General features: G+C 35.9%; 1 protein-coding gene across 3 annotated transcripts in view; it reads left to right on the top strand.

The window, feature by feature from the left end:
• The window catches only part of dock4 (dedicator of cytokinesis 4), a 169,817-nt gene that overhangs the window by 130,319 nt on the left and 15,798 nt on the right, over positions 1-23,700 (top strand). For all 3 annotated transcript variants that reach the window (XM_002932824.5, XM_031898963.1, XM_031898962.1), the window contains 16 exons: positions 249-344; positions 2,693-2,753; positions 4,530-4,623; positions 4,748-4,896; positions 6,921-7,007; positions 8,248-8,352; positions 9,926-10,067; positions 11,694-11,860; positions 12,620-12,706; positions 13,733-13,909; positions 15,209-15,292; positions 17,093-17,212; positions 18,253-18,374; positions 18,629-18,749; positions 21,727-21,808; positions 23,296-23,405. In XM_002932824.5, the coding sequence (XP_002932870.3) occupies positions 249-344; positions 2,693-2,753; positions 4,530-4,623; positions 4,748-4,896; positions 6,921-7,007; positions 8,248-8,352; positions 9,926-10,067; positions 11,694-11,860; positions 12,620-12,706; positions 13,733-13,909; positions 15,209-15,292; positions 17,093-17,212; positions 18,253-18,374; positions 18,629-18,749; positions 21,727-21,808; positions 23,296-23,405 (1,804 nt within the window). The remainder of the gene's footprint in view (positions 1-248; positions 345-2,692; positions 2,754-4,529; positions 4,624-4,747; positions 4,897-6,920; positions 7,008-8,247; positions 8,353-9,925; positions 10,068-11,693; positions 11,861-12,619; positions 12,707-13,732; positions 13,910-15,208; positions 15,293-17,092; positions 17,213-18,252; positions 18,375-18,628; positions 18,750-21,726; positions 21,809-23,295; positions 23,406-23,700) is intronic.

Here is a 23,700-nt window from a genome sequence, read left to right as displayed (position 1 = left end):
CTTTAACTAATCCATAGGCAGCAAAAGCAAAAGCACTTTGTGCCCAGTAAGCATTCAGTTATTCTAGTCATATGTAAACAAAAATGTAGGTAAAATTCCAATTTGCATTATATAATGGGAACCCAATATGCTATATTCTGTTACAGCAGAGAATTACACTTCTGTAACATAAATAAGGCTCTGTTTGTAGAAAGCCATAATGTCTTTTAAGGTAATACCATCATAACTTTTTTTTATTTCTTTTTTAGCCTATTAAAAAAAATTGAGCGAGAAACATGGCGAGAAAGTGGCGTGTCATTGATTGCCACTGTAACAAGACTTATGGAACGACTGCTGGACTACAGGTGAGACTGATTGTGTTCTGAGGCAAGGATACAATGATCTGGAAAGTAAGATAACTTTTTATGGCTGTGTTTTCAATGCTAGGATTGTTAGGATTTAGAACAGAAATGAGTTTCAAAACTGTAACTTACAACTGTGCAGAAAAACACTGATTGAATTTGTCAGCCTCAGTGCTAGTGATAGATAGCAGACGGCTGGACAGAAAGTGAAATCACCTGTCACCTATTTATGATTTGTATTGTACCTTCCAGAAATGCATCACAGAAATGATAGATCATAATGGAAGTGTAATATATTTCATAAATAAGTATTTTCTTGGGTAATATTATAGTCGCTGTCCCTTTGTATTTTGTCGCATTAATTCAAATATTCCTTGCTATGCAATTTTATACTACTACAAAGATGGAGCTTTTATAAATTACTATGGTAGTTTTACACAGGCACATGACTAGCTATAACTTAGACATTGCAGCATCTTATCAAATCATGAGCAAAGTTTAGATCCTGACATAATGCAGTGGCTTAGTAGAAACAGCAGAAATTAAAAGCTGGGCAGTAGGGCATGCCTTTTAACTTCCTAAACCATCTCCTGGAAATGTGTCTCATTAATGGCATCTTTTCGCCCATTTTGGTTAATTTTAAGTCACTTTCCATAAATTTGCTGTCAGACATAGCATAAAGTAAAGATTTTTTTTGTAGTTAAGGTACTTGCAAATCTGAGATGGTGGGGTATGTCACTACCCACTGACTATTTGCTTACCTCTTCCCCTTAACAGATGCAAGTGTTTCATGTGAAATGCACCAACCTTGGGTAGTTTTTTAAAAGGGTTGGGCCCCTGGTTTCTCCTACTTTTCCAGGCATCCCCCTGACCCTCTTTAGACTTGGACAGTGTCTAGTACAAACCTTTAACCAACGGTTCTGTACCTTGCATACTGACTGTGACACAGGGGATGCCTGGGAAGATAATAGTGGCTGGCCTGCTTAACTGAAAGCTACCTGGGGCCAGTGTGCCGACCCATTAGTAACTATTGGTAGACTGTTCTAGTCTTTGCAGATAAACATATACTGCTTTCTTTGTTATCATTGACCCTAATGTGCTCTTGGATTAATTAATCAAGCAGTTCCTAAAACATAAAGTAGAATCCTAGTTTTATTTGTTCTGTGTCTGGCAAAGAAAAGTATTTTATTACATTGGTTGAGCCCAAATACACAAATGACTTTGTCCTTTTAGTGTGATGGACAAGTCTGTAGTCCTTTTATTTTATACAATTTCACACTTGGTAAAGCTGCCCACTACTGCCATCTACTCTACTCTGCAACCTTGTCAGTGATAGCTTATGTCCTTGCTATTACAAAGCATGGTATTATGTGCTCTAATTTACAGTATTGGCTTTCTACTCCCAAATTAAGTATGCTGGAATAATAATCTCCTGTGGCAGGGGCGCTGCTGCCATGAGGCTAGTTGAGAGACTCATTTCAGGCGGCAGCATCCCCAAAGTTACCAGGGGTGGCAAAAAGCCGCTCCTGGTAACTTTAGGGGCTGAATTTGCTTTTTTTTTATAAACAGAAATTCAGCTCTGCTAGTGCAGAGAGTGCCACAATCACAGGAGCCACCTCAGGAGGCTCAGGGGCCAGAAACACCCTTACTCTGTAGAGGGCTAAACTCTATAGGAATTTTTTTGTAGAATAGTGTTGGATCAACAAAATGCATCATACAAGTCAGATGTAGTTGCATGGGACAAAATAAAATGGAACTAATAGGAAAATCTGATGTGTAAACTACATGAAAGAATAGCCATCCGACGCAACACGCCTGTCGGAAGGGAACAATGCATGCTGTTTCTTTATCTGACAAGATAAAATCTTAATTTTATAGTTTAATAGATTCAAAAGGATATAGGGGACTGTTTTTGTGTTATTATCTGCTATTGCTATTTATTGACATAAAAGTGTCATTTTATGATTACGTAGTGTAGAAAATGTTAAAACTTCTGCAAATCCTTTTAGAATTCCGCAGTAAAAATTTTTGTAAATTTGCCTAGGCAGTTTTGACTTCTGTTAGGCTAGGAACTAGAATCTTAGCTAAGGCATTGGTTGGTAGGCATTTCTTGGTCTGCAGATGAATATTAAAAGAATCTGTTGGCAATATACAGTGTTAGTAGAAGTTATTGTATTGCTTAGTTATGTAAAAATTAAAGAGCTTAAAATAAATGTTCTTCTGACTTCAAAAAAAACATCAGTCATTATAATCTAAGGAAAATAACTCTCATTTCCTTAATTTCTACGGTTATTCTTATGTGCATAAATAAATAAAATGACAATATGCTTTCAATCTTTTTATTTTTTTAGAGACTGTATGAAAATGGGGGAGGTTGATGGAAAAAAGATTGGTTGCACTGTCAGCTTGCTCGTAAGTTATTGTATATTTTAAATTGTGCTTGCATATGCTTCTATGCAACTCCTAGGGGCTGATTTACTAACCCACGAATCCGACCCGAATTGGAAAAGTTCCGACTTGAAAACGAACATTTTGCGACTTTTTCGTATGTTTTGCGATTTTTTCGGATTCTGTACGAATTTTTCGGATCCAATACGATTTTTGCGTAAAAACGCGAGTTTTTCGTATCCATTACGAAAGTTGCGTAAAAAGTTGCGCATTTTGCGTAGCGTTAAAACTTACGCGAAAAGTTGCGCATTTTTCGTAGCGTTAAAACTTAACGCTACGAAAAATGCGCAACTTTTCGCGTAAGTTTTAACGCTACGCAAAATGCGCAACTTTTTACGCAACTTTCGTAATGGATAGGAAAACTCGCGTTTTTACGCAAAAATCGTATTGGATCCGAAAAATTCGTACAGAATCCGAAAAAATCGCAAAACATACGAAAAAATCGCAAAGTACCGATCATTACGAAAAAAACGCAATCGGACTCCATTCGACCCGTTCGTGGGTAAGTAAATCAGCCCCCTAGAGTTGGTTTACATACAATTTGGCATATATTGGGTGTTATGCAATACACTATGAGCTGAGTGGCTAAAATAGAAAAATATGGCATAACTGTATAATGATCTGAAATGTCAGGTTTCCAGCATCCCAGGGAAAACTCAGACAGATCCATTTGTCCTTATATTTCAGGCAATTAATTATGAGCAGAATACTTCAAGCCTGCGGATCTTTAACATGCTAACAGTATTCTGTTACAAGCCATTCTCAGTGAAAAGGTTAAGACATGAACTTGTCTAAAATAATGAGATGCGGTTGCAACTGCCTCGGTGGCAGCAGTGGGACTTGACATCTCAGCGTGGTTTGTTTTTCGGCAATCAAGCAGAGTATACCATGAATCCCATGGGTCCTTGCTTGACAGAAACACAGCTCTACAGAGCTGAATGCAGATTTCACATCCCTGAAAAACAGAACTGCTTGTACTTCACAGTAATTCACTTTGTGCATCCCAATCAAACCATTATTGCTTCTTTATTGCATTTGAGAATTGAGGCACCTCAGTAATGTTTCCCTACCTGGAATAAGTCAGGTTTGTTTATAGGGAGTGGTTTAGTAGTCATACACTGTTGGGAAATTACACAGCTGGAGGGGAATAAAGGGACTAAGCCTGAATATGTCAAACCTAATAGTAAACTTCTTATTACAAATAAAAGGTTTGCAGACCTAACAAGACTGCTCTCTTTGATATGTGTGCAGTTTAGGTATGAGATGAACGCAGCACTGTTAATATGGGCATATGTAAAGTTTTGAATAAACTAATATCTCATGTTTATTAGAAGGCAACATTCCTTACTTTCACAAAAACTATGAAGTGGATCAATGAGAAGATTAGAAAGGGTGTACAGTTATAACATTTGAAAAATGTACTATATTAATATAGTTACTAGAGGGTTTGCACCTCTATAATGCCTTTGCCCAAATGATTGCAACCAGCTACCGGATGGAGAAATCTAAAATGCACACTATAGTGTAACAGTTTACTGCATGACTGCTCTCAGAGGGCTTTTACAAATGCTCTTAACTTAAGAGTAGTACAGATTTGGGATCTGTAATCTGAAGCACAATGCATAAAGTTCGGAAATAAAGCAATGCCATGCTCCTACAGAGTCCTAATGAGCAAACTTTTTATCTTATGCTATGATAATGCAAGATGATGACATAATAGCATGCTCCTATTTTTTCTAGAATTTTTATAAGACAGAACTGAATAAAGAAGAGATGTATATACGCTATATTCACAAATTATATGATCTGCACATGAAAGCACAAAATTTCACAGGTAACAATGCCTTGAACATAGTAAAGCAATATCTTTTTGTTTCCCTTTAATTGCAAACAACTTATTGCACCAGTAAAAAACAATTAAACAAATAATTGTTGATTATATTCTATTCTCTGCCCAGAGGGTGCATATACTCTTTTGTTGTATGATGAATTATTGGAATGGTCTGATCGCCCACTAAGAGAATTCATCAGCTACCCAATGCAAACAGAGTGGCAGCGCAAGGAATACCTGCACATGACCATTATACAGAACTTTGACAGGGGAAAAGTAAGTAAGACATTTGTAATTGAGTTCCACTGTAACAGATTTAGATATTCATTTGCACTTATTAAAGCCAACTGTTTTAGCTCAGAGCTATTTAACTCTGGCGCTGTGTGAACCTCCAAAGTATCTTCAATGCCCACTGCCTGCCTATGGATACCAAAGCCTGCTGTGTATGGCAACATAATTTTTATATAATCTGGTCCAATAATCATCCCACTACATGGAAACAGTTGGACAGTGCAGATCTAGTTGGCTATGTTGCAAAATACTTCTGTAATTGTCTTGATATTATTGCCCCCTATTATTAAAATAGATAGGAAGTAATGTACCTTATTGTGTGTGTACTGAATTTTTTCTTAATGTTAGATAAAAGCCACAGAGGCATTGTTTTTATAGACCAAAAATTGAGACAAGCATATATGTATATAAGTTGGATATAAGTTGATATGTATGTATATACATGTATATAAGTTGCAGAGACAAGCATATATGTAAGATAAGGTATATAAGTATATGTGTCCCCTGAGCGTGCATAAGTTTAACACATCAGGGAAGGAATGGTCGGAAGGGGAGTGCCGGAAAGGGGCCGATTCACTAAAGGTTGATAAAACGAGCACTATTTATAGCATGAATTAAAATTTTTATCACTTCTTATTTTTTGCGACTTAACGTTCGATTCACTAAAAGGACACTTGTCATAATTAAGAAGCGATGTTCTTTGTGTTATTTAACTTTTTTTTCCGCCGTGTCCGTTATTTCCCACCGTGCGCAATATATTTCGCTGTGCACGATGTTACGCACATACTTGAAAAAATCTGACTACAAACTCATGTTGTGTTGCCAAAAGCTCAGGAACCGCAATGTACCGCCTTCCGGTGAATGGCTTCACCGGAAGAAGATTGAAGTTTTGGAATGGCCCATCCAGAGCCCAGACCTAAATCTGATCAGAATTGGAGTGTTTCTGCAAAGAAGAGTGGGCAAAGTCAAAATGTGCCATGCTGATAGACTCATACCCAAAAAGACTGAGTGCTGTAATAAAATCAAAAGGTGCTTCAACAAAGTATTAGTTTAAGGGTGTGCACACTTATGCAACCACATTATTTTAGTGTTTTTGGTTTTCTTCCCTCCACCTAAAAGATTTCAGTTTGTTTTTCAATTGAGTGGTACAGTGAAATGATTTATCTTTGTCTCATTTTTGTACAGCACAGGAACCTGACATTTTACCAGGGGTGTGTAGACTTTTTATATCCACTGTAAATGTAAGGATATATAGGTTGGCAAGACAAGCATATATGTAAGGATATATAGGAATCCCATCAGGCCACTAGACAGTAGGGGACCTGGACAAAAGAGTTGAGTGACAGAGTGAAAAGAGAGCAGGGCTTGTGAGGAATGGGGTTGAGTTGGGGTGTAAGGGCAATGAGCCTGATAATGTCTATTTAAAGTTAGGAAATACCAATTTCCATTGCCGGCTATAGGTTAGCTAAGCCATAAATATGATTACACTGAAATGTGGCTAGCTAAAGTATTCCCTGCATATTTATACTTATTCATAAAAGTGGAGGCTGCAATACATGTTATTTACTATGTATGTATATAATTTTATCCATAGACTTAAAGGCAGAGATTCTCAAACAGGCCTATTTTTATGAAAATAATTATATCAAAATGTTTCTTCAATTATTTACTCTTTAAATTTCTAAAAAGAAAATGATTGAAAAAACCTTGAAGTACTGGTATAAATAAAGCATAGGCATTCATCCTGTGTAAATAGCCATTATACATACTCTTCTCACTGCGTTCTATTATAATATATGCTCCTATTCTACTTAGACTTGAGTTATATTTCACAAAGGCCTTGAATCTGGGATAATGACCTAAAATCACCATTTTTATTTTTTCATTGCTGGCTTTTTCCATAATTTATTGCCATTTAATGTACAAACTTTCAAGCAGCTTTAATGGTAAATATCTATAACCATAGCAAATTCTGCTTACTCTGTTTGACTGTTTGTGTTCTTGTGCAGTGTTGGGAGAATGGAATCATACTCTGCAGGAAGCTGGCTGAGCAATATGAAAGCTACTATGACTACAGAAATCTCAGCAAAATGAGGGTAATTTGAGTATGTTTTAATGGTTGTTAAGTGCACTGTTGAACAAAACCTTGCTGTTTCTATGTAAGATATGCACATAAATAAATTTTCTCTACGATTTTCTTAGTAGTACTAACTTATGACATTTGAAAATACATGGCAAGTTGTTGCATCATAACTAACTCTACTTGTACAGGAATTTCTAGAAAATCTTAAGATACTTTTGTCTGTTATGAATTTCCTGTGTTTTGTATAATGGAAAAAAAATGAAATTGGCAGCTGGATATCAATCAGACATACATAGATTTTATTCCATTGAATTGGAGTGTTTCAAGACTGAGGAAAACCCTGACCAAGTTACTACAGAACCCATAAAGGCAGATTTATCAACGTTTCATATAAACTGCATTGTCTTATTACAAAATTTTATTTATTTTTTTTAAAAAAAAAAATCAGACTTTCTTTACCTCTCTGAGTTTTTCGTTGGAGTTTAAATAAGCATAAGATAAGTAGATAAGTAGATAAGTAGTTTAATGGTGTCCGTAGTTGTACATAAATATGTTTTGCCTATCCTGCAAGAAAACAGCACAGCTGGTTACAAAATGTAAATATTTATATTACACTGTTGGCATCTGCAATAACCCTTTAAAAATTGTACAGGTATGGAACCTGTAATCCAGAATGCTTGGGACCTGGGGTTTTCCGGATAAGGGATCTTTCCGTAATTTGAATCTCCATACCATAAGTCTGCTAAAAATCATTTAAATATTGAATGAACCCAGTAGGATTGTTTTCACCCTAATAAGGATTAATTATATCTTAGTTGCGATCAAGTACAAGGTACTGTTTTATTACAGAGAAAAAGGAAATTACTTTTAAAATAATTAGAATTATTTGCTTATAATGGAGTTTATGGGAGATGGCCTTTCCGTAATTCAGAACTTTCTGGATAACAGGTTTCCGGATAAGGGATCCTATACATGTACATGGACTTTTAATAGCACTGTGAGCATAATGGGTTGTAGATTCAGTGTGGGAATCTCCTAGTGGAAATCTTGCTTGGCTCAGGGCTTAGAGAGAATCCACCATTTCTGCCTTCTATTTACTTGATTGTGAAACACATACCAGCATTGGTACAGGTTCTTATTATCTCAGCCTATACAGACAATAAAGTGTTATTTAAATAATATTTATATCCAGGTGTAATGTACTCATATGTTAATAGTAAGGTATAATGTTAATGCATTTAATTTCTTCCTAGATGATGGAGGCTTCGCTATATGATAAAATTATGGATCAGCAGCGCTTGGAACCGGAGTTTTTCAGAGTTGGATTTTATGGCAAAAAATTCCCATTTTTCTTGCGAGTGAGTAATACAGTGAAAACATGTCCGTATTTACATTAAATTAAAAACAAAAATCAGGGATGCTTTTGAAAGTGATTGCTTCTAGACAATTTGATGCTACAATAACAATTTCTCTGGGAGTTCCTAAATCGGCTGTCTGCTTACCTTGATACCATATAAAAATATGCAAAATGAGATATGATTGGATCTGTACTGGTATGTGTACTCATGGAATTATAGGAAGTCTAGTTCTGTTGTTGTCAGTAAAAGGCAAGTTTACACAGGTGTTGCTTTGCTTCTTGTTTAAAATACTAACAATAAGAACAGGGATATATTGCAAGAACACTATGAAATGTGTATGTGTTACCAGAAATTTGGAAGGGTAGTATATTCAGTGTAAAGTTTGTCTGTTTTTATCCCTATCCTTAGGTTTCATTGTATGCCTCATTTTTCTCAGAATTATCTTCCTTTCTTCTACAGCTTCCAAATTAAGTAATTCTGTCCCTTTCTTCTGCCCTCTTACACGTTTCCTTATCATTTTCTCTAACTTTTTCAATAATTGTATCATTTTGGTTTATTTGCTGAACTATTTTAAACTGATTGTTAAGAGAACTAGTGTAGTGGCCTGGATATGTCCTGTACATCAACCCTGGTAGATATTTTTAGCGTTTCAAGTTCTGTTAAAGGGATACTGTCATGATTTTTATTTCTAAATTACACAGTTTGCATAGCAAATAATTAACTCTACCATTTAAAATGTTATTCTTGAACCTTGGTGTGTAGGCAGCCATCTCAGTGAATTGTGCCTGATTCTGAGCTTTCAGAAGGAGCCTGTGCTACAGATTAAAACTGCTTTCCAATAACCTATTGTTTCTCCTACCCCCATGTAACTGGAGGAGTCCCAAGCCGGACTTGGGATTTCTTACTATTGAGTACTATTCTGATACCTACTGGGAGCTGCTATCTTGCTACCTTCCCATTGTTCTGCTGATCAGCTGCTGGGAGGGGGTGATATCACTCCAACTTGCAGCTCAGCAGTAAAGTGTGACTGAATCTTATCAGAGCACAGTTCACATGGCTGTGGTACCCTGAAGAATATGGCTAGCCCCATGTGAAATGTTAAAATTAAATATAAAAAAAATCTGTTTCTGTTTTTAAAAATGGATTTCTGCTGGAGAAGCTCTATTAACTGATGAGAAAAAAAACATGTTTTCCCATGACAGTATTCCTTTAAAATGGTCTAATGACAAATATTTTGTAAACTGTTTGAAGACTAGAAAACAGGTTCAGTTATTTTTTGTTTTTTTTCTTGCACTTTGTTGCAGACAGCTTTCCTTGCTGTAAAAGACCCCTTACACATTAGTCCTTGTAGCAATAATATTTATTGTCTGTTACTAACCTGATGCTTGACATACAGCTGTGCTTTTCTGGACCTGTGTGGTGTAAGACTGACCTGGATCTTGAGCAAAGATCACACGATAACAGCAGAACCTGACTTAAAGTAAAATAAATAAATTAGCGCCACTGTAAATATGCAGCATGGCACCTTGTTTCAGTGTCTAGAATGTTTCTTAGCTTTTTTTTATATCTTTAGAACAAGGAGTTTGTTTGCAGAGGACACGACTATGAAAGGCTTGAGGCTTTCCAGCAGCGCATGTTAACTGAATTTCCCCACGCCATTGCAATGCAACATGCCAACCAGCCTGATGAAACCATATTTCAGGCAGAAGCTCAGTGTATCCTTGTTTTATCACAAACTTCCAAGGTCACTTTATTGCTCTTTCCTACTCAAGCTTTAAACTTCACACAATGAGTAATTGCACATTTCCCCGGAAACTGATGGTTCATTTTCCCACAGCTGCCACTCTATATTACTGCTTTGACATGGTACAGAAAGCATACTGCTCAGTTTCATTGATTTCTTTCAGGTTAAGGACAACAACGATTATAGGATATTTACTGACTGTGCCTGGTGCATGTTAGCAAACAACTATTTTATTTTATAGCTATCAACTTCCCACTGGGTTACTGAATAAGAACACAAAAGGGTAAATGCAATCATTATTTAGAATGTACTAGAATCTGCTGACTAATATTCAAGCAATGGCTTAATTTTGTCTTTGAATGTTCTTGACTTCAGTTACATTAATATTAGTTTATCACATGTTCCTACGCAGATTGTATATAAAATGTCTTACAGTACTAAAGGTCAGCATTTATGAGCACAAAAGTACATTTTTGTGGTACCCAATAGTACCTGAAAGTTTTTGATAATTTATATTATGGGCAGATTTATCAAAGAGCTTAAAGGGGAGGTTCCCCTGTAAGTTAACTTTTAATATGTTCTAGAGTGGCTAATTTTACTTTAAAAATTAAATTAATTAATTAATTAAATACATTTTTTAATTAGTCTTCATTTTTTTTTATCTTTTATAGTTTTTAAATGTTCTGCCTTCTCCTTCTGCCTCTTTCCAGTTTTCAAATGGGGGTCACTGACCCTGGAAGCCAAAGACTATTGCTCTTTAAGGCTACTTTATTATCATTATTGTTTTCTTTATTACTTATCTCTCTATTCAGCCTCTCTACTATGTATATATCAGTCACACTTTCAAATCACTCCCTGGTTACTAAGGTAAACTGGACCCTAGCAACCAGATAACTGCTGAAATTCCAAACTGGAGACCTGCGGAACAAAAAGTAAAAAAATTTGAAAACTATTAATAATAAAAAATGAAGACCAATTGCAAGTTGTTTCAAAATAGCACTCTCTACATCATACTAAGAGTTAATTTAAAGGTGAACAACCCCTTTAAAGGAAAACTATACCCCCAGAATGAATACTTAACCAACAGATAGTGAACTAATGCAGCTTTAACTGTAACAGGAAGAAGTGTGGTAGCAAATGCAGAACTCTGTGCCTTGGCTTGTTTGTGTGCACTGTGAATCCTATGATTCCAGGAGGTGGCACTTAATTCCTTAAATGCCAATTTTCTATTTAGGATTACCCAATAGCACATACTACTAAAAAAGTATATTTTTATGAAAATGGTTTATTTAGATGAAGCAGGGTTTTACATATGAGCTTGTTTTGTTTATGCAATATATTTTTATAGAGACTTTGTTTGGGGATATAGTTTTCCTTTAATGCATAAAAACTCACCTAGGTTCTCTTCATTCCATAAATCTGCCCCAAAATATTTTCTTTATATAAAAATGTGTTTTATATATAAGGGAAATGTATTATACATAAGGAAAAAGTATTTTTTCTTATTGTATGTTGCTAACATGGAGTATTTGTAGTACTTATGGAGAAAGTCCTGTGCTGTGTAAAAGAGAAAGATCATCCTTAACTTTGCATGCAGATTTGCAGATCTATGCTGTAACACCAATACCAGAAACCCAAGAAGTACTGCAGAGAGATGGTATCCCTGATAATATCAAAAGTTTCTACAAAGTGAATCACATATGGAGATTTCGATATGACAGGCCATTTCACAAAGGGACCAAGGACAAAGAAAATGAATTCAAGGTACTAAAAAAGACTTACATGAATACCAGTAAAATATAAAAGAAAGAGCCCTTTGTATTACATCATGCTGATTTTTTTAGGAATGAACAGTGTAGCAATGTATGTGCCATATTTCTATTTCATTGCTTATGGGCATATGGTGAAATAGGTCACAATTCCCTACAAATTTTTCACATGCTTGTTTTATACACATATCCAGTTTGTAGCAGCGGATATTGCTTTATTCTAATGAATTGTGTCAGTGATGGCTGAAGGTTTTCAATTACTGTTACACATTTATCATCCAGATGACAATATGGATATAGATTTTCTGACGTGACATTTGTCCCCTGGATAGTATTCACATCTAAGTATAGACCACTGTTTCGAATAAATGCACAATATTGTGTGTGTTATTTAGCATAAAACCAGAGAGTAAAAAATTGCATATTTTTGAACACGTGCACTTAATGACGCTTGGAAGGTCACAGTCTGTTCCTGTGAAAGATAATTGCCTCCAAGCCAGGATATTCAATTTGGCTTACTTGTGTGAACTGTTAATGGGAAAGCACTTCAGCACTGTGACACAATAAATCAGTATCCATGGCAAAGATCTTACATATGCACCACTTAATTCTAATAGATTGTTCACATGTAAATACAAAGAATAGCAACTGTTCCCCGCAATGCCAAATGCAGGTATCATTTAATTTATTGCAATATGTGCTTATAGAACTGCCTTTAACGTACACATAGACAATTACCTTTTTCACCCCTCAGAGTCTCTGGGTAGAAAGAACTGCGTTGACCTTGGTGCAAAGTTTGCCTGGAATTTCTCGCTGGTTTGAAGTAGAAAAACGTGAAGTGGTAAGGGCAGAGTTAATTAAACATTAATGTGTTATTTCCCCCAGTTAATAGTGTAAAGCCACTGTAAATATGCATGCAAATAATAGAGTAATGGTTAGCCATTTACTTCTCTTTATGTTGTCCGAGGGGAAGCAATGTGCATTAGATCTAGAGCTTATATTGTAGTACAGTATATGCCAGAACCTTGGTTATTCAATTTACATTTCTTTAAGAAGGTGTCTAAATAGAAAATAAAGCATCAATCAGACAGTTTGACATCAAAGTTTTGGACTATTATTGTAAATTACTCTGGCTGGCAGGTAAAGGAGCAGATTAGCCGTTCAGTCATTAGCATGAGTATGAGAATGAGTAGTGAACTTTGCACTGCATGTAGGTGATAATAACATGCATAATAAGGTGGGGGGAGGATTCCATTTGCAGAAGAGAGGCAGTTTTCCACGCCACCTTTCTCTGTTCTAATATAGATTACATTATTTATTGTGTATTAAAGAAATTTGTTATCTTGGGTTCATTCATTTTGGGGGGGGGATCACTAAATACAGATTTATTTACACTAAAGTAAATGGATGCATTGTGGATAAGGCATACATACATAACAAGTTGTTTAAATTTCAGTACACATTAATGGATGGAGACACGCTGGTTTCACAGTAGCTATTTTATAGCCATTGGGCATTACATAACAAAGGCACTTGTAGTTTTGCTAGTTATATACTGTGCTTATTTCAGACTTACTGGAAAATATACTTTTTACCAAAGAGGAGCCGTTCATGAGAAAAGATGCATGATTGCACATGATTCCTGCGAAATATGGGTATTGGTAAAGTGTAGCTTTCAAGCTATAATGAGTGAGCTGTTATAATTTGTAGTGCAACTGAATACTATACAGTATAATGTGATTTATAGCATGCTGTTTGAGGACTTTCTTTTTTTCCAACTGTATTTAGTCTCATTCTGAAGTATTGGCAGGGATTTGTACAAACATTGTGGTAGCTAATGACTGTAACCTTATTTTTTTTTTTTCAGGTTGAAATGAGTCCGCTTGAAAATGCCATTGAGGTCCTGGAAAATAAAAACCAGCAGCTGAGGACACTAATTAGTCAGTGTCAGGCACGGCAGATGCAGAACATCAACCCACTTACAATGTGTCTGAATGGAGTTATAGATGCTGCTGTTAATGGGGGTGTATCCAGGTACCAGGAGGTCAGTGTCAATCAATGGATGGCTAGTTACCAGTTCCAGTATAATGACTTAAGCTAGAGCTGCTACTTGCAAGGAGTGGATCAGGTTCTTCTCTGTGAATTGCATGTGAAAGTCTTAAGAATAGTGATCAAAATCTTAAAACACTAAAGGGCTCTTTATTGCACTTTGCCCACTATGTGAGATGCCTCTTTTTTGAGGCACAAAAACATGCCAATTGTCTCCTGAATGGAATGCTGCCTGCATTAAGCAGCGCTCCTGTTAAGAGGGGCAGGCAGAGGTAGATACTTAGGACCCCTTGCCCCATACCTTGCACATCATTCAGAGGCGCCAGGTACAGAGGGGCAGTGGCCCTGCTTCTGCACTGAGCACCAGATTTTGGTGGGTTCATGTGCTTAGCAAATGAGCACTAAGGGGTGTGCCATGCTTTTTTATGAAACCACTTTTATTAAAGGTACTTGTATGAAAATGAACTCCTTCCCTATAGTTGCCTTCAGCACTGCTCAGTCCTTCCTGCCTTCCGTTCTGAACCAATGCGCTGCGTCTATTGATGCACTTGCACCCCGAACACTGGAAGTGGCCTAAACCACAGAGTGACTTTTGAGAAATATTAGCAAACATTAGTTCAACTACAGGTTTATTAGAAACAGAACAAAATAAATATACAATACTGGAGATTTTAGATTCTCTATTACATAAGGATATATGTTCATATAGCATATGGGCCCATAGTTACCCAGTCCTGTGACAGGGAAGGTCCAGGCCTTCTAAATTGTACCCAGTAGCGCCATATCTTTTGATCTTTGTTATCATTCTTCCTGATGAGGGCAAACATAGAAAGTGTCAATGCTGTACTATTCTGTGTCTTGCAGTAATTAGAGGAACATTTATCACATTTAGCACCATAGTGGGCATGCCCAAGGCATTTCAAATCTGCCTTTATAGCCACTTCAATACTATTTGGAAAACAAATCATATTTATCTAGGGCACCAAACCCATATAAAACAAAATACATGTGCTTATAATGTGCTCTCATAGACCCCCCAATATCAATCTAAATATGCATCAAATGCTACATAATTGTACTTGTAGTTGAAAGTGCGATTGATTATTAATGTTTGTGAGCATTGCTGAATATATTTATCATTGCACAATATCTTACATGTTTAAGGAACATTAAAATAATTTCCTAAATGCAACAAAATTAGGGAATATGAGCCCTTAAATACAGATTATTTCATTGACTAAACTAAAATCTGGGATTAACCCATTTACGTCACACTATATTTTTTCCTCCCCAGGCATTTTTTGTAAAGGAGTATATTTTTAACCATCCAGAGGACGGAGATAAAATCACACGACTAAGAGAGCTTATGCTTGAGCAGGTAAAATGGAAATCTTCATTAAGTGACATTTACTAGGAATGTAGTAAATATGAAATTTAGTCTAAGGATTTGCTAAAATCCCAAACTCCATGATTTTAGGATTCTTCCATTAAGATTTGGCCAGTTGCCCATCCAAATAACAGCTTCTGTAGAATTGGCCCAAGTTATTTAAGTTTACAGGCAATGGTCTCTATATTACCTCTAAAATTTTACTCCAGGCTAAGACTGCTATAGACGACTGATAGGATGCTCAAGGTGTATGTTCCATTGTCGAAGTCATAAGGCCCAAATAATTACAATTCTAACTAAAATAACTGCTTACTGTTTGAAAGTACACAGACACCAGGGCAGATAATGTATTAGGAGCTTTGAGTTTTGTCAACTATTTAAACACATACATACTTATACATCCATATTTACACACTGTACATATCTGTGATGAATAACAAGGTATAATGGAAAAGTATGTGTAAGCGTGTTTAAGTGCAGACTAGTAAACCTTAGCTCTGTGTTTGTTTCCAAATAAATATAATGCACTGCACTGCAGATCTGTGCTACCAGATGGATGAAAAGAAAATGTATTACCATGGCAAACTGAAGAGCGTTCCCACAGAAACAGTTTATTTCTGGTTGATATACTGCTGTGTGTGCACACAAGAATCATTCGCCTAAATAATGAATACAAAACAGGGTATTCTATATTAAGAAATGTATCGGCATGCTGTTGTTAAATAATAGTGCTTATCAGATAAGTGAAAAAAGAAGTGAGTGCAGGACTGGCCAGCTTGAATATAGTGCTATGTATGGAAAATAATGCCCTGTTTGTTTAAAAGGGGGAGGGCATTTTAATAGGTTTTTTTGCCTAAAATGTCTTATGCCCTTAATATTATGAAATGGGAGTGTAGAGTATGCCTCAGACTACCCCCACCCACCTAAAGAAGAGACAGAGCAAATGCAGGAAAGATGGGATTTTATGGGCTTGTCAATGATGTGATAGTAACAGGAGTCGTGACTTTTTTTCATTCTTTTTATATTTTCATGTTTTTTTAAGATTTCTCAATAGTAGTCGTAATTTGTTCAGTTAAAATAATAAAAAAAGAAATTCCCTCTTATTCAAAAGAAATGTATTCATTATTATGAAAATATATTATCTGTTTGGTCAAATACACAATGGATGATATCGCTGATAAATATGTGGATGGGGTTTAGGATAAAAGTTATCATCACAAAAATGACCACAAAATAATAATAATTGGTAAATCCACAGTTTTCCAGGGCATCCTCTAGCCATGGCTGTGGCCGTGGATATGCCAATTATTTGATATTTTTAGCAAATGAGGAACATCACAAGCATAACTATAGAAGGTCGCTGGGGGGACCCTGGGGGACAGGAGGGCCCAAACCGCCAGTCTGATTCCTCTGTAGTTGTAAAGAACTCCACCCTCACCTTCCAGCCGCTCAACGTCAAAGCGTGCTGTGGGGTGGCAGAGCTACTACATTTATTATATGGACTGCAAGTTAACTGTCCTATAAATTTGCATTAATTTGCCTAATTATATTAACTTCAGAGATTACACCCTTCCTTTATGCTTAAACGATGCTTTCCCTGCATAGAAAATTTCTTTCTTTGAATTAATCAGCAGAATACTTACCATTGTAATCGGGAAATTTGCAGATAATATATTTCATTTTAAATCCTTGTTCTTTTGTTCATTGTTTAACAGCTATGTTTGTAAATTGCGTAGCATACATTTTAGTAGTTAGAGATATGTTTTGAAATTGACCTATTTTTATTTTAAGGCCCAGATATTAGAGTTTGGTTTAGCAGTGCATGAAAAATTTGTGCCTCAGGATATGAGACCTCTCCATAAGAAGATGGTGGATCAGTTCTTTGTAATGAAGTCAAGTTTGGGAATACAGGTATGGAAATAACTTGGGAATATCAAAGTAACAACAAAAATGCAACCATGCAACAGTGACATATTTTGGTTGGATTTTGGTTAGAGTTTATCAAGTTTGATTTGTAACATGATTTCAACATAGGTCATGCACAAATCACAATGAGGTAATATATAAACAGTGGGCAAATTAGTACCTGGTAACCATTCATAGCTTTCCTTTCATTGTTATAGCTGCAGCTGTTGAATAAAACTAACCACTGATTGGATGCTATGGTTGCTCCCAGGTGCAACTTGGTCCACTGTTTTTAAATGAGCTCCAATGTCCCTATTTGTGTTACAAATTCCTCTGCCCAGATGCACTCAGACATAAACAAACTGTATGATAAAAGTCCTTAAACATGATACCTAAATTCCTTTTTTATTAATACATCTGTACTGATGATAAAGGCAGGACAATTACTTTCACTTTCCCCCCTCCCTCCTCACTATCTAATTGCGTAGCCAGTGTATGGGCATGTGCATTAGGTCCTTCATTCTGGAACATAGACAAGATTTTGGCTTGATGCAAAGCTTAATAATTGCCTTAATAATTGTCCACAAAATGGCACCTGTCTGCTTGCTGTGATAGTGTTATTGCAAGACTGAAGGAAACAATATTTACATCATTCATATAGTGTAAGTGAAGTTTATTTTGCTTGACAAACACATAATCTGTGTTTAATTACTTTTTTATAAAGTAATTTGTGGCTTTTAAGTTCATCATTTTGCATAAATATTACATAAAGTTTTGCCGTAAAATTAGTGAAAGGCAAAATGCATTGGAGTTAGTGGAATTCTTTTCTCTGCATCAAATGCACTGGAATCTATGGGATGTTTTTCTGGCAAAACGAAATACATGACAAAACTCTATTACCAATGCCATTGCCATTTTCCCATGTGAAAAACTTTTCCTGGTGAAAATCTGCGCAAAATTCTAGCGCAGATTTGCAAACACTTCCAAAAATGACAATTTTGCAACAAACCTCATGGTTCCCAACCATTATTTTATAATTTTTTCAGGATTTTTCCACATGTGTGCCACCTAGTCCTATTAATTTTCTCAACGGAAGCCCTCGTATCCCTAGAAATTCAGCACCTGCTATCATGGGCCCAGACGCTGCAAGAGTAGTACCTAGACGAAGGTAAAGTTCTCAATCGCTACTCATAATCCTGCCGTATATAGATTTAAACTTTAAAAGTAAAGTTCACTTATATACATTGGGCTGCTTTCTTTTGACTATTCAATTTGTTCCTGTCAGTTTAATTATTATAAAATTTTGTAACAGACATTTAAATTATAGTACAGGAATAGTCGATGTAAGCAGCAATATGTGTATATAAAATGTGGAAATTATTTTCTTGTTTTGTGTAATTAATTTGAAATAATTTTTTTCAGTCCGTTAAGCTACCCAGCTGTTAACAGGTACTCATCCTCTTCGCTATCTTCCCAAGCATCAGCAGAAGTTAGCAATCTTACAGGGCAGTCGGAAAGTTCTGATGAAGTGTTCCACATGCAGGTATGGTATTGCTCTGAATATTCTATGACTGTTTTATAATGAGAGCCAGGAGCAATATCTATGCTAAAATTATTACTTGCTTACTTGATTACTAATTATACCCACATAGAAACCATATAATCTAATCTGATAATTTCAGACAAAATGGGATGACCATCCATCTGGGTGGGGAGCACCAAAAGTGAATTTTAATTCTTTAACTGCCAACAGTTGTGGCCCTTTCAATTAGAATTCCTTTCAATAGAATGCAGAAATGTAGAATCTACATTGCTGGCACTCTGTAACTCTCGCAAGCAATGTCGATTCTGTGTTGTTGGTAAACAATTGCACTTTGTTGATATTACACCAGAGTTGATCATGAAGGCTGATGGGCAGTCAGTGGCAGTCAACATGCCCTTCCTGCCTGTTACCGGTGCCCATTCAAAGAATGGGAGGCACCCTGTCTATAGGAGACACTGCAGTTATTAATGTTTTGAATAAGAAGTGATAACAGCCAGGAAAAGGTGTTTACCATTGAACTAAAAGCACCACCAATCAAACCAATGCAACCAGGCAGCTTGTGTAGATAGTGGAGGCACTGAACTCTTAGGGTGGCATAAGCTGTGCCAGTGTATTAAAGGAGAAGGAATGGTACAATCACTTGGGTGGGGAGGGTGCCAAAATGTTAGGTACCTCAGACCAGTGTTAGCGGAAAACTTCACCGGCCTGGGGTACCTGCGAGTAAGCAATCCTCTTCCTTCTTCGCACCGATAATGCATGGACAGTAGAGTTGAAAGCCGAAGTTTGTGCAAGTGTCTGCCCCAGAATTGTGAAGAAAGAAGACAAAAGGAAGAGGATTGCTTGCTTGCAGGTACCCCAAGCCGGTATAGTTTTCTGCCAACGTGGGAAGTGCCTGGCACACTTGGCACACCTCAGAGATTTTACTTATCTTTCTCCTGTAAAGGAGTTTTAAACCCTACGCATATCTGTTCCACGGTGCTAAATGCCAAAATATTGCTTTAAAAATACAACCCTGATAATGTATTCCTTAACCAATTATAATATATGCTAGGTATGCTAGGTTTTCTAGTCCAACAACAATTGAGTAAAGAATGGTTGAGAGTTGGATATTCAGATTGTCTTTAAAAAGGAAATAAAAGCTAACTATAAACTTGGTATATATTTCCTTTAGTTGCAGAAATGCTTAAAATAGGATAGTAACCTTTCTAAACTTTCTGAACACGTTATTTACCTTTACAGAGAGAATGCTCTTTCCTGCAATCATTACCTTTCTCCTGATGATTTCAAATAGCTTGTTTAGTGTTCTATATCAAATGAGTGTTCATGCCATTTTCTTGCTAATGTTCTGTTTGGCTACTGATGGGTGCACAAACTAATTAAAGAATAGGGATAAAACATATACTGAACTCTGGTTCAGCCGAACAGAAAATGACTATGCTTCTGGTTGTTTCTAAGGAATTGTAGGCTTACTTGTCTGAAATATAATCACTACACGAAAAGCAAATGTACATATTTTGTCTTGTTTTAAAAAGATAGAAAAAATATAAATATCATACAAAAGAAAACATAGAAAAAGCATATCTTATTTATAGCTGCCACAGTGCGTATTGTACTATGAAATATCCATAGACTTCACTGAAACATAAGCAAATTGGTTGATTTTTAGAGGTATGACCTTTAAGCAAACACCTCTTAGACTTGGGAGTAACCTTGTTTTATTTAGCAAGAAAAGTTATGCATTGGCAGTATTACAAAAGCCATCATCTGACACAGATCTTTAATGAGCAATATGCCACAAGGATTTATGGTCAATGATTGATCTTGTGACGCTGCACTGACTTAGTTTTAACTCTATACGTTTTTATTTGTTCTCATATAGAGTCTATGTTCAGGTCAGGCAGTTTTTAACTATGTTTAGTGAGAAGCAACTCTGGGTTGTTTTGAGTTCCCTGAGCAGAGGCAAATACAACTTCTTCCATAGCAGAGGTAAACTTCTGCCATAGCCTGCCTTAGATAGCTACAAAAGCAGTAACAACCTCTTTAAAGGGAAAGAACATTTAATACAAGCAAAACCTAATAGAATAGAGCCAATTATAATCAATTGAAAATTCTGTACCATTTATGAAATAATTAATTTACGCTTTAGTATTTCCTCTCAGGAATCTGTGTCCCTCCATGCAGGAGTCAGAACATTTTGATCAAGTTAGGTCAGATACTTTGGTGTGTGCTCCCTTTACATAGTCAGTGCATTAGAGCTGACTATAGAATAACTGACTCTGACACAAAGCTGTATGTATAGAGACAGATTGCTGAGAGGGGATAGTACAGAATGTTTAAATGATTATATTTAGAAAGTTTCTTTTGTCCATAAAATGAAGCTTATAATTTTTTTTAGTTTTACAAAAGTTCCCCTTATAAGACTGCTAAAGTTGATTTCATGCTTATCAATTGTAACAGTCTGGAACAAACTGCTTTCCTAAATGGAGAGATCAGTGATCACAAAAACACAGGTGGCAGACCAGTTTAAAAAGTCTGTCTTGTATTGAACAATAACATACATTGTAAGGAAAAGGCAAAACATCCTGCAAAATGACAGATTACTTTTCCAAATTGTCTTATTTGTTTCAAATTGTGAGAGATATACCATTCCTCAGTAAGCTGGGTAAAGGCTTCCTTACATGAGACACTGCTTGCAGGTATATGTGGAAACTACCTGGAATGTTTATTAAAACAGCAGTTGGTTTTGTTTGCCCTTGTCCAGTAACTACAAGCTTTTTTTTTTTAGCAAAGCTAATTTCTGATTAGTTGCTATGGATTACTGTACCTTCTCCTCTTGCATCCAGTATTCTTCTGGCCAGTTAGTGCACTGATTGCCGCTAAATATTTGTGGGGAATGTATTGATTAATGCACTTTTTCAAGTGTTAGATTAGGTGCATATTTTATCTATAACCGTAAAATATTTAATCTGAATTCTAGCCAAGTCCATCTACTTCAAGTCTGAGTTCCACACATTCCGCTTCACCTAATGTGACAAGCTCGGCCCCATCAAGTGCCAGAGGTACTGTATTTTTCTGACAAAACGCTGGTTATCCAGCCTCTAAATATCTCAGTAACAGTTACTGATGAAGCCAAATTGCACCAATTTTCTAAACAGATCAACAAAAATTTTGGAATAGGTGTGAAAATGGTATCTTAACAGTTTATACATCCTATTAACTATTTCCACATAAACTTAACTTAAATATTCTTGCATGTTATTTTCTTTTCAAGAAATATTACAAAGTGTTTCTTGGGTGCAAGCTGTTTAGTTACAAGCTGTTACAAGCTGTTGTTAATGTTTATAATGCTGCATCAAACATGTCAGTCCCTTACCTGGGAAAGATGGAAAAGAAAAATATCAATTATTCAGAATCTTTATACAGCCACTAGATGGCACATCTGTTTAGCGTAAAAACGCATCTTTTGATTCAGAAGGTGAATGCCTTTAACACAATACGTTTCTAGAGGATGAGGAGTACACTCTTTCGTTCTAAAATTAATGTTTACACTATTCTGGGAAATGCCAAGTTCCCCATAGGTTAGGTAACATTAAAGTTAGTGCAATACTCATTCTTTTCAGAGTGCTGCACTGCCACTAAATTCTAGAACTCCATAGAAAAGAGTTGAATTTGTCTGCTCAAAGCAGTCATTTTAGTTTTAGTGAATTGGCACATTTGAAAATCAAAGACAGTTTTGATACATGTGCCATTTCATTAAAAAAAATAGATGGTTTGGTAAGCTTAATAAGTTCATATTTAGCAGAATATATAATAATAATTATTATTGTTATTATCGGTGTTATTTGTAGTATTAATATTATTGGTGTTACTGGTATTATTAATACATATTTATAAAGCACAATAAATGCTACTACTACTAGTAAAAATATTATTAGTTGTATTATTGTTGTTTTTATTATTAACACATTTATAAAGATAAACATATTTTGCAGCACTATACAATAAATGGGTGTGTACTTTAAACATACAGATTTGAATATGAAACAAGCAATAATAATGATTGTAGGGAAAAGGAAGAACTGATAAATCGTGATGCCCTTTACAAGTATAGAGGATATACAATTATTGCAAACTGCAATATATACAAATAGACCTTTTCCCCCACTTCCTAACATTACCTTAGAAGGTTAAAGAGATCTAAACCCCAACAAATGAATTGGTGTAAAATTATTTAGAGTGATCCTGTAAAGGGTGTTTGTAAGTAAAGGATTTGGTAGTGGTCATGGTGTTATTGCTATTTCTTACATCCATTTCATGCTTATCTACACGTTTAGAAAAATTGTTCCCATATCATGCATTTAAGTATAAATATTTATCACATTTACCAATATGTAAATGATTGGAAATGCAAATTTAAAAACACAGATTGCCGCATTAATGTAATTCGGTACAGTGCATATGGAGCTTAAGTGAAATATGTCCATCAAGCATACTGTTAAAGAAAACGTCTTTCTCTGTAACTGATTCAAATGTCTTTTGGTTTTAGCTTCTCCACTGTTATCTGACAAACACAAACATTCCCGAGAAACCTCCTGCTTGTCCCCCAGAGAGAGACCCTGCAGTGCAATATTTCCCATTCCGGCTGAACCTCCACAGGTAGTCAAGTCAATGTCCTCACAACTGATAGTGTGTGCTTTTAAAGATAAAGGATATAATCATTGTGAATGTATGCTGGGATAAGTATATATACAAATATTTGTTATTATCTGACCTCCCAAAACAAGCCATTTGCTTCCAAGTGGTCATACACAGGTAGATTAAATCCAAATCCTTCAGACCTTCAGCTTATGTGCCATTTATAGGGACCCCCGATAGGCCTCCCTGACCCAATATCTGGCCGGTTGGATAACCCCATATCGGGGGATAGATCCAATCATTTGGCAATCTCACC

This window comes from Xenopus tropicalis, chromosome 3 (assembly GCF_000004195.4).
Source record: "Xenopus tropicalis strain Nigerian chromosome 3, UCB_Xtro_10.0, whole genome shotgun sequence".
NCBI classification, from domain to species: Eukaryota; Metazoa; Chordata; class Amphibia; order Anura; family Pipidae; genus Xenopus; species Xenopus tropicalis.
The sequence above is the reverse complement of the archived record's forward strand: the minus strand, read 5'-3'. Positions and strand labels throughout refer to the sequence as shown.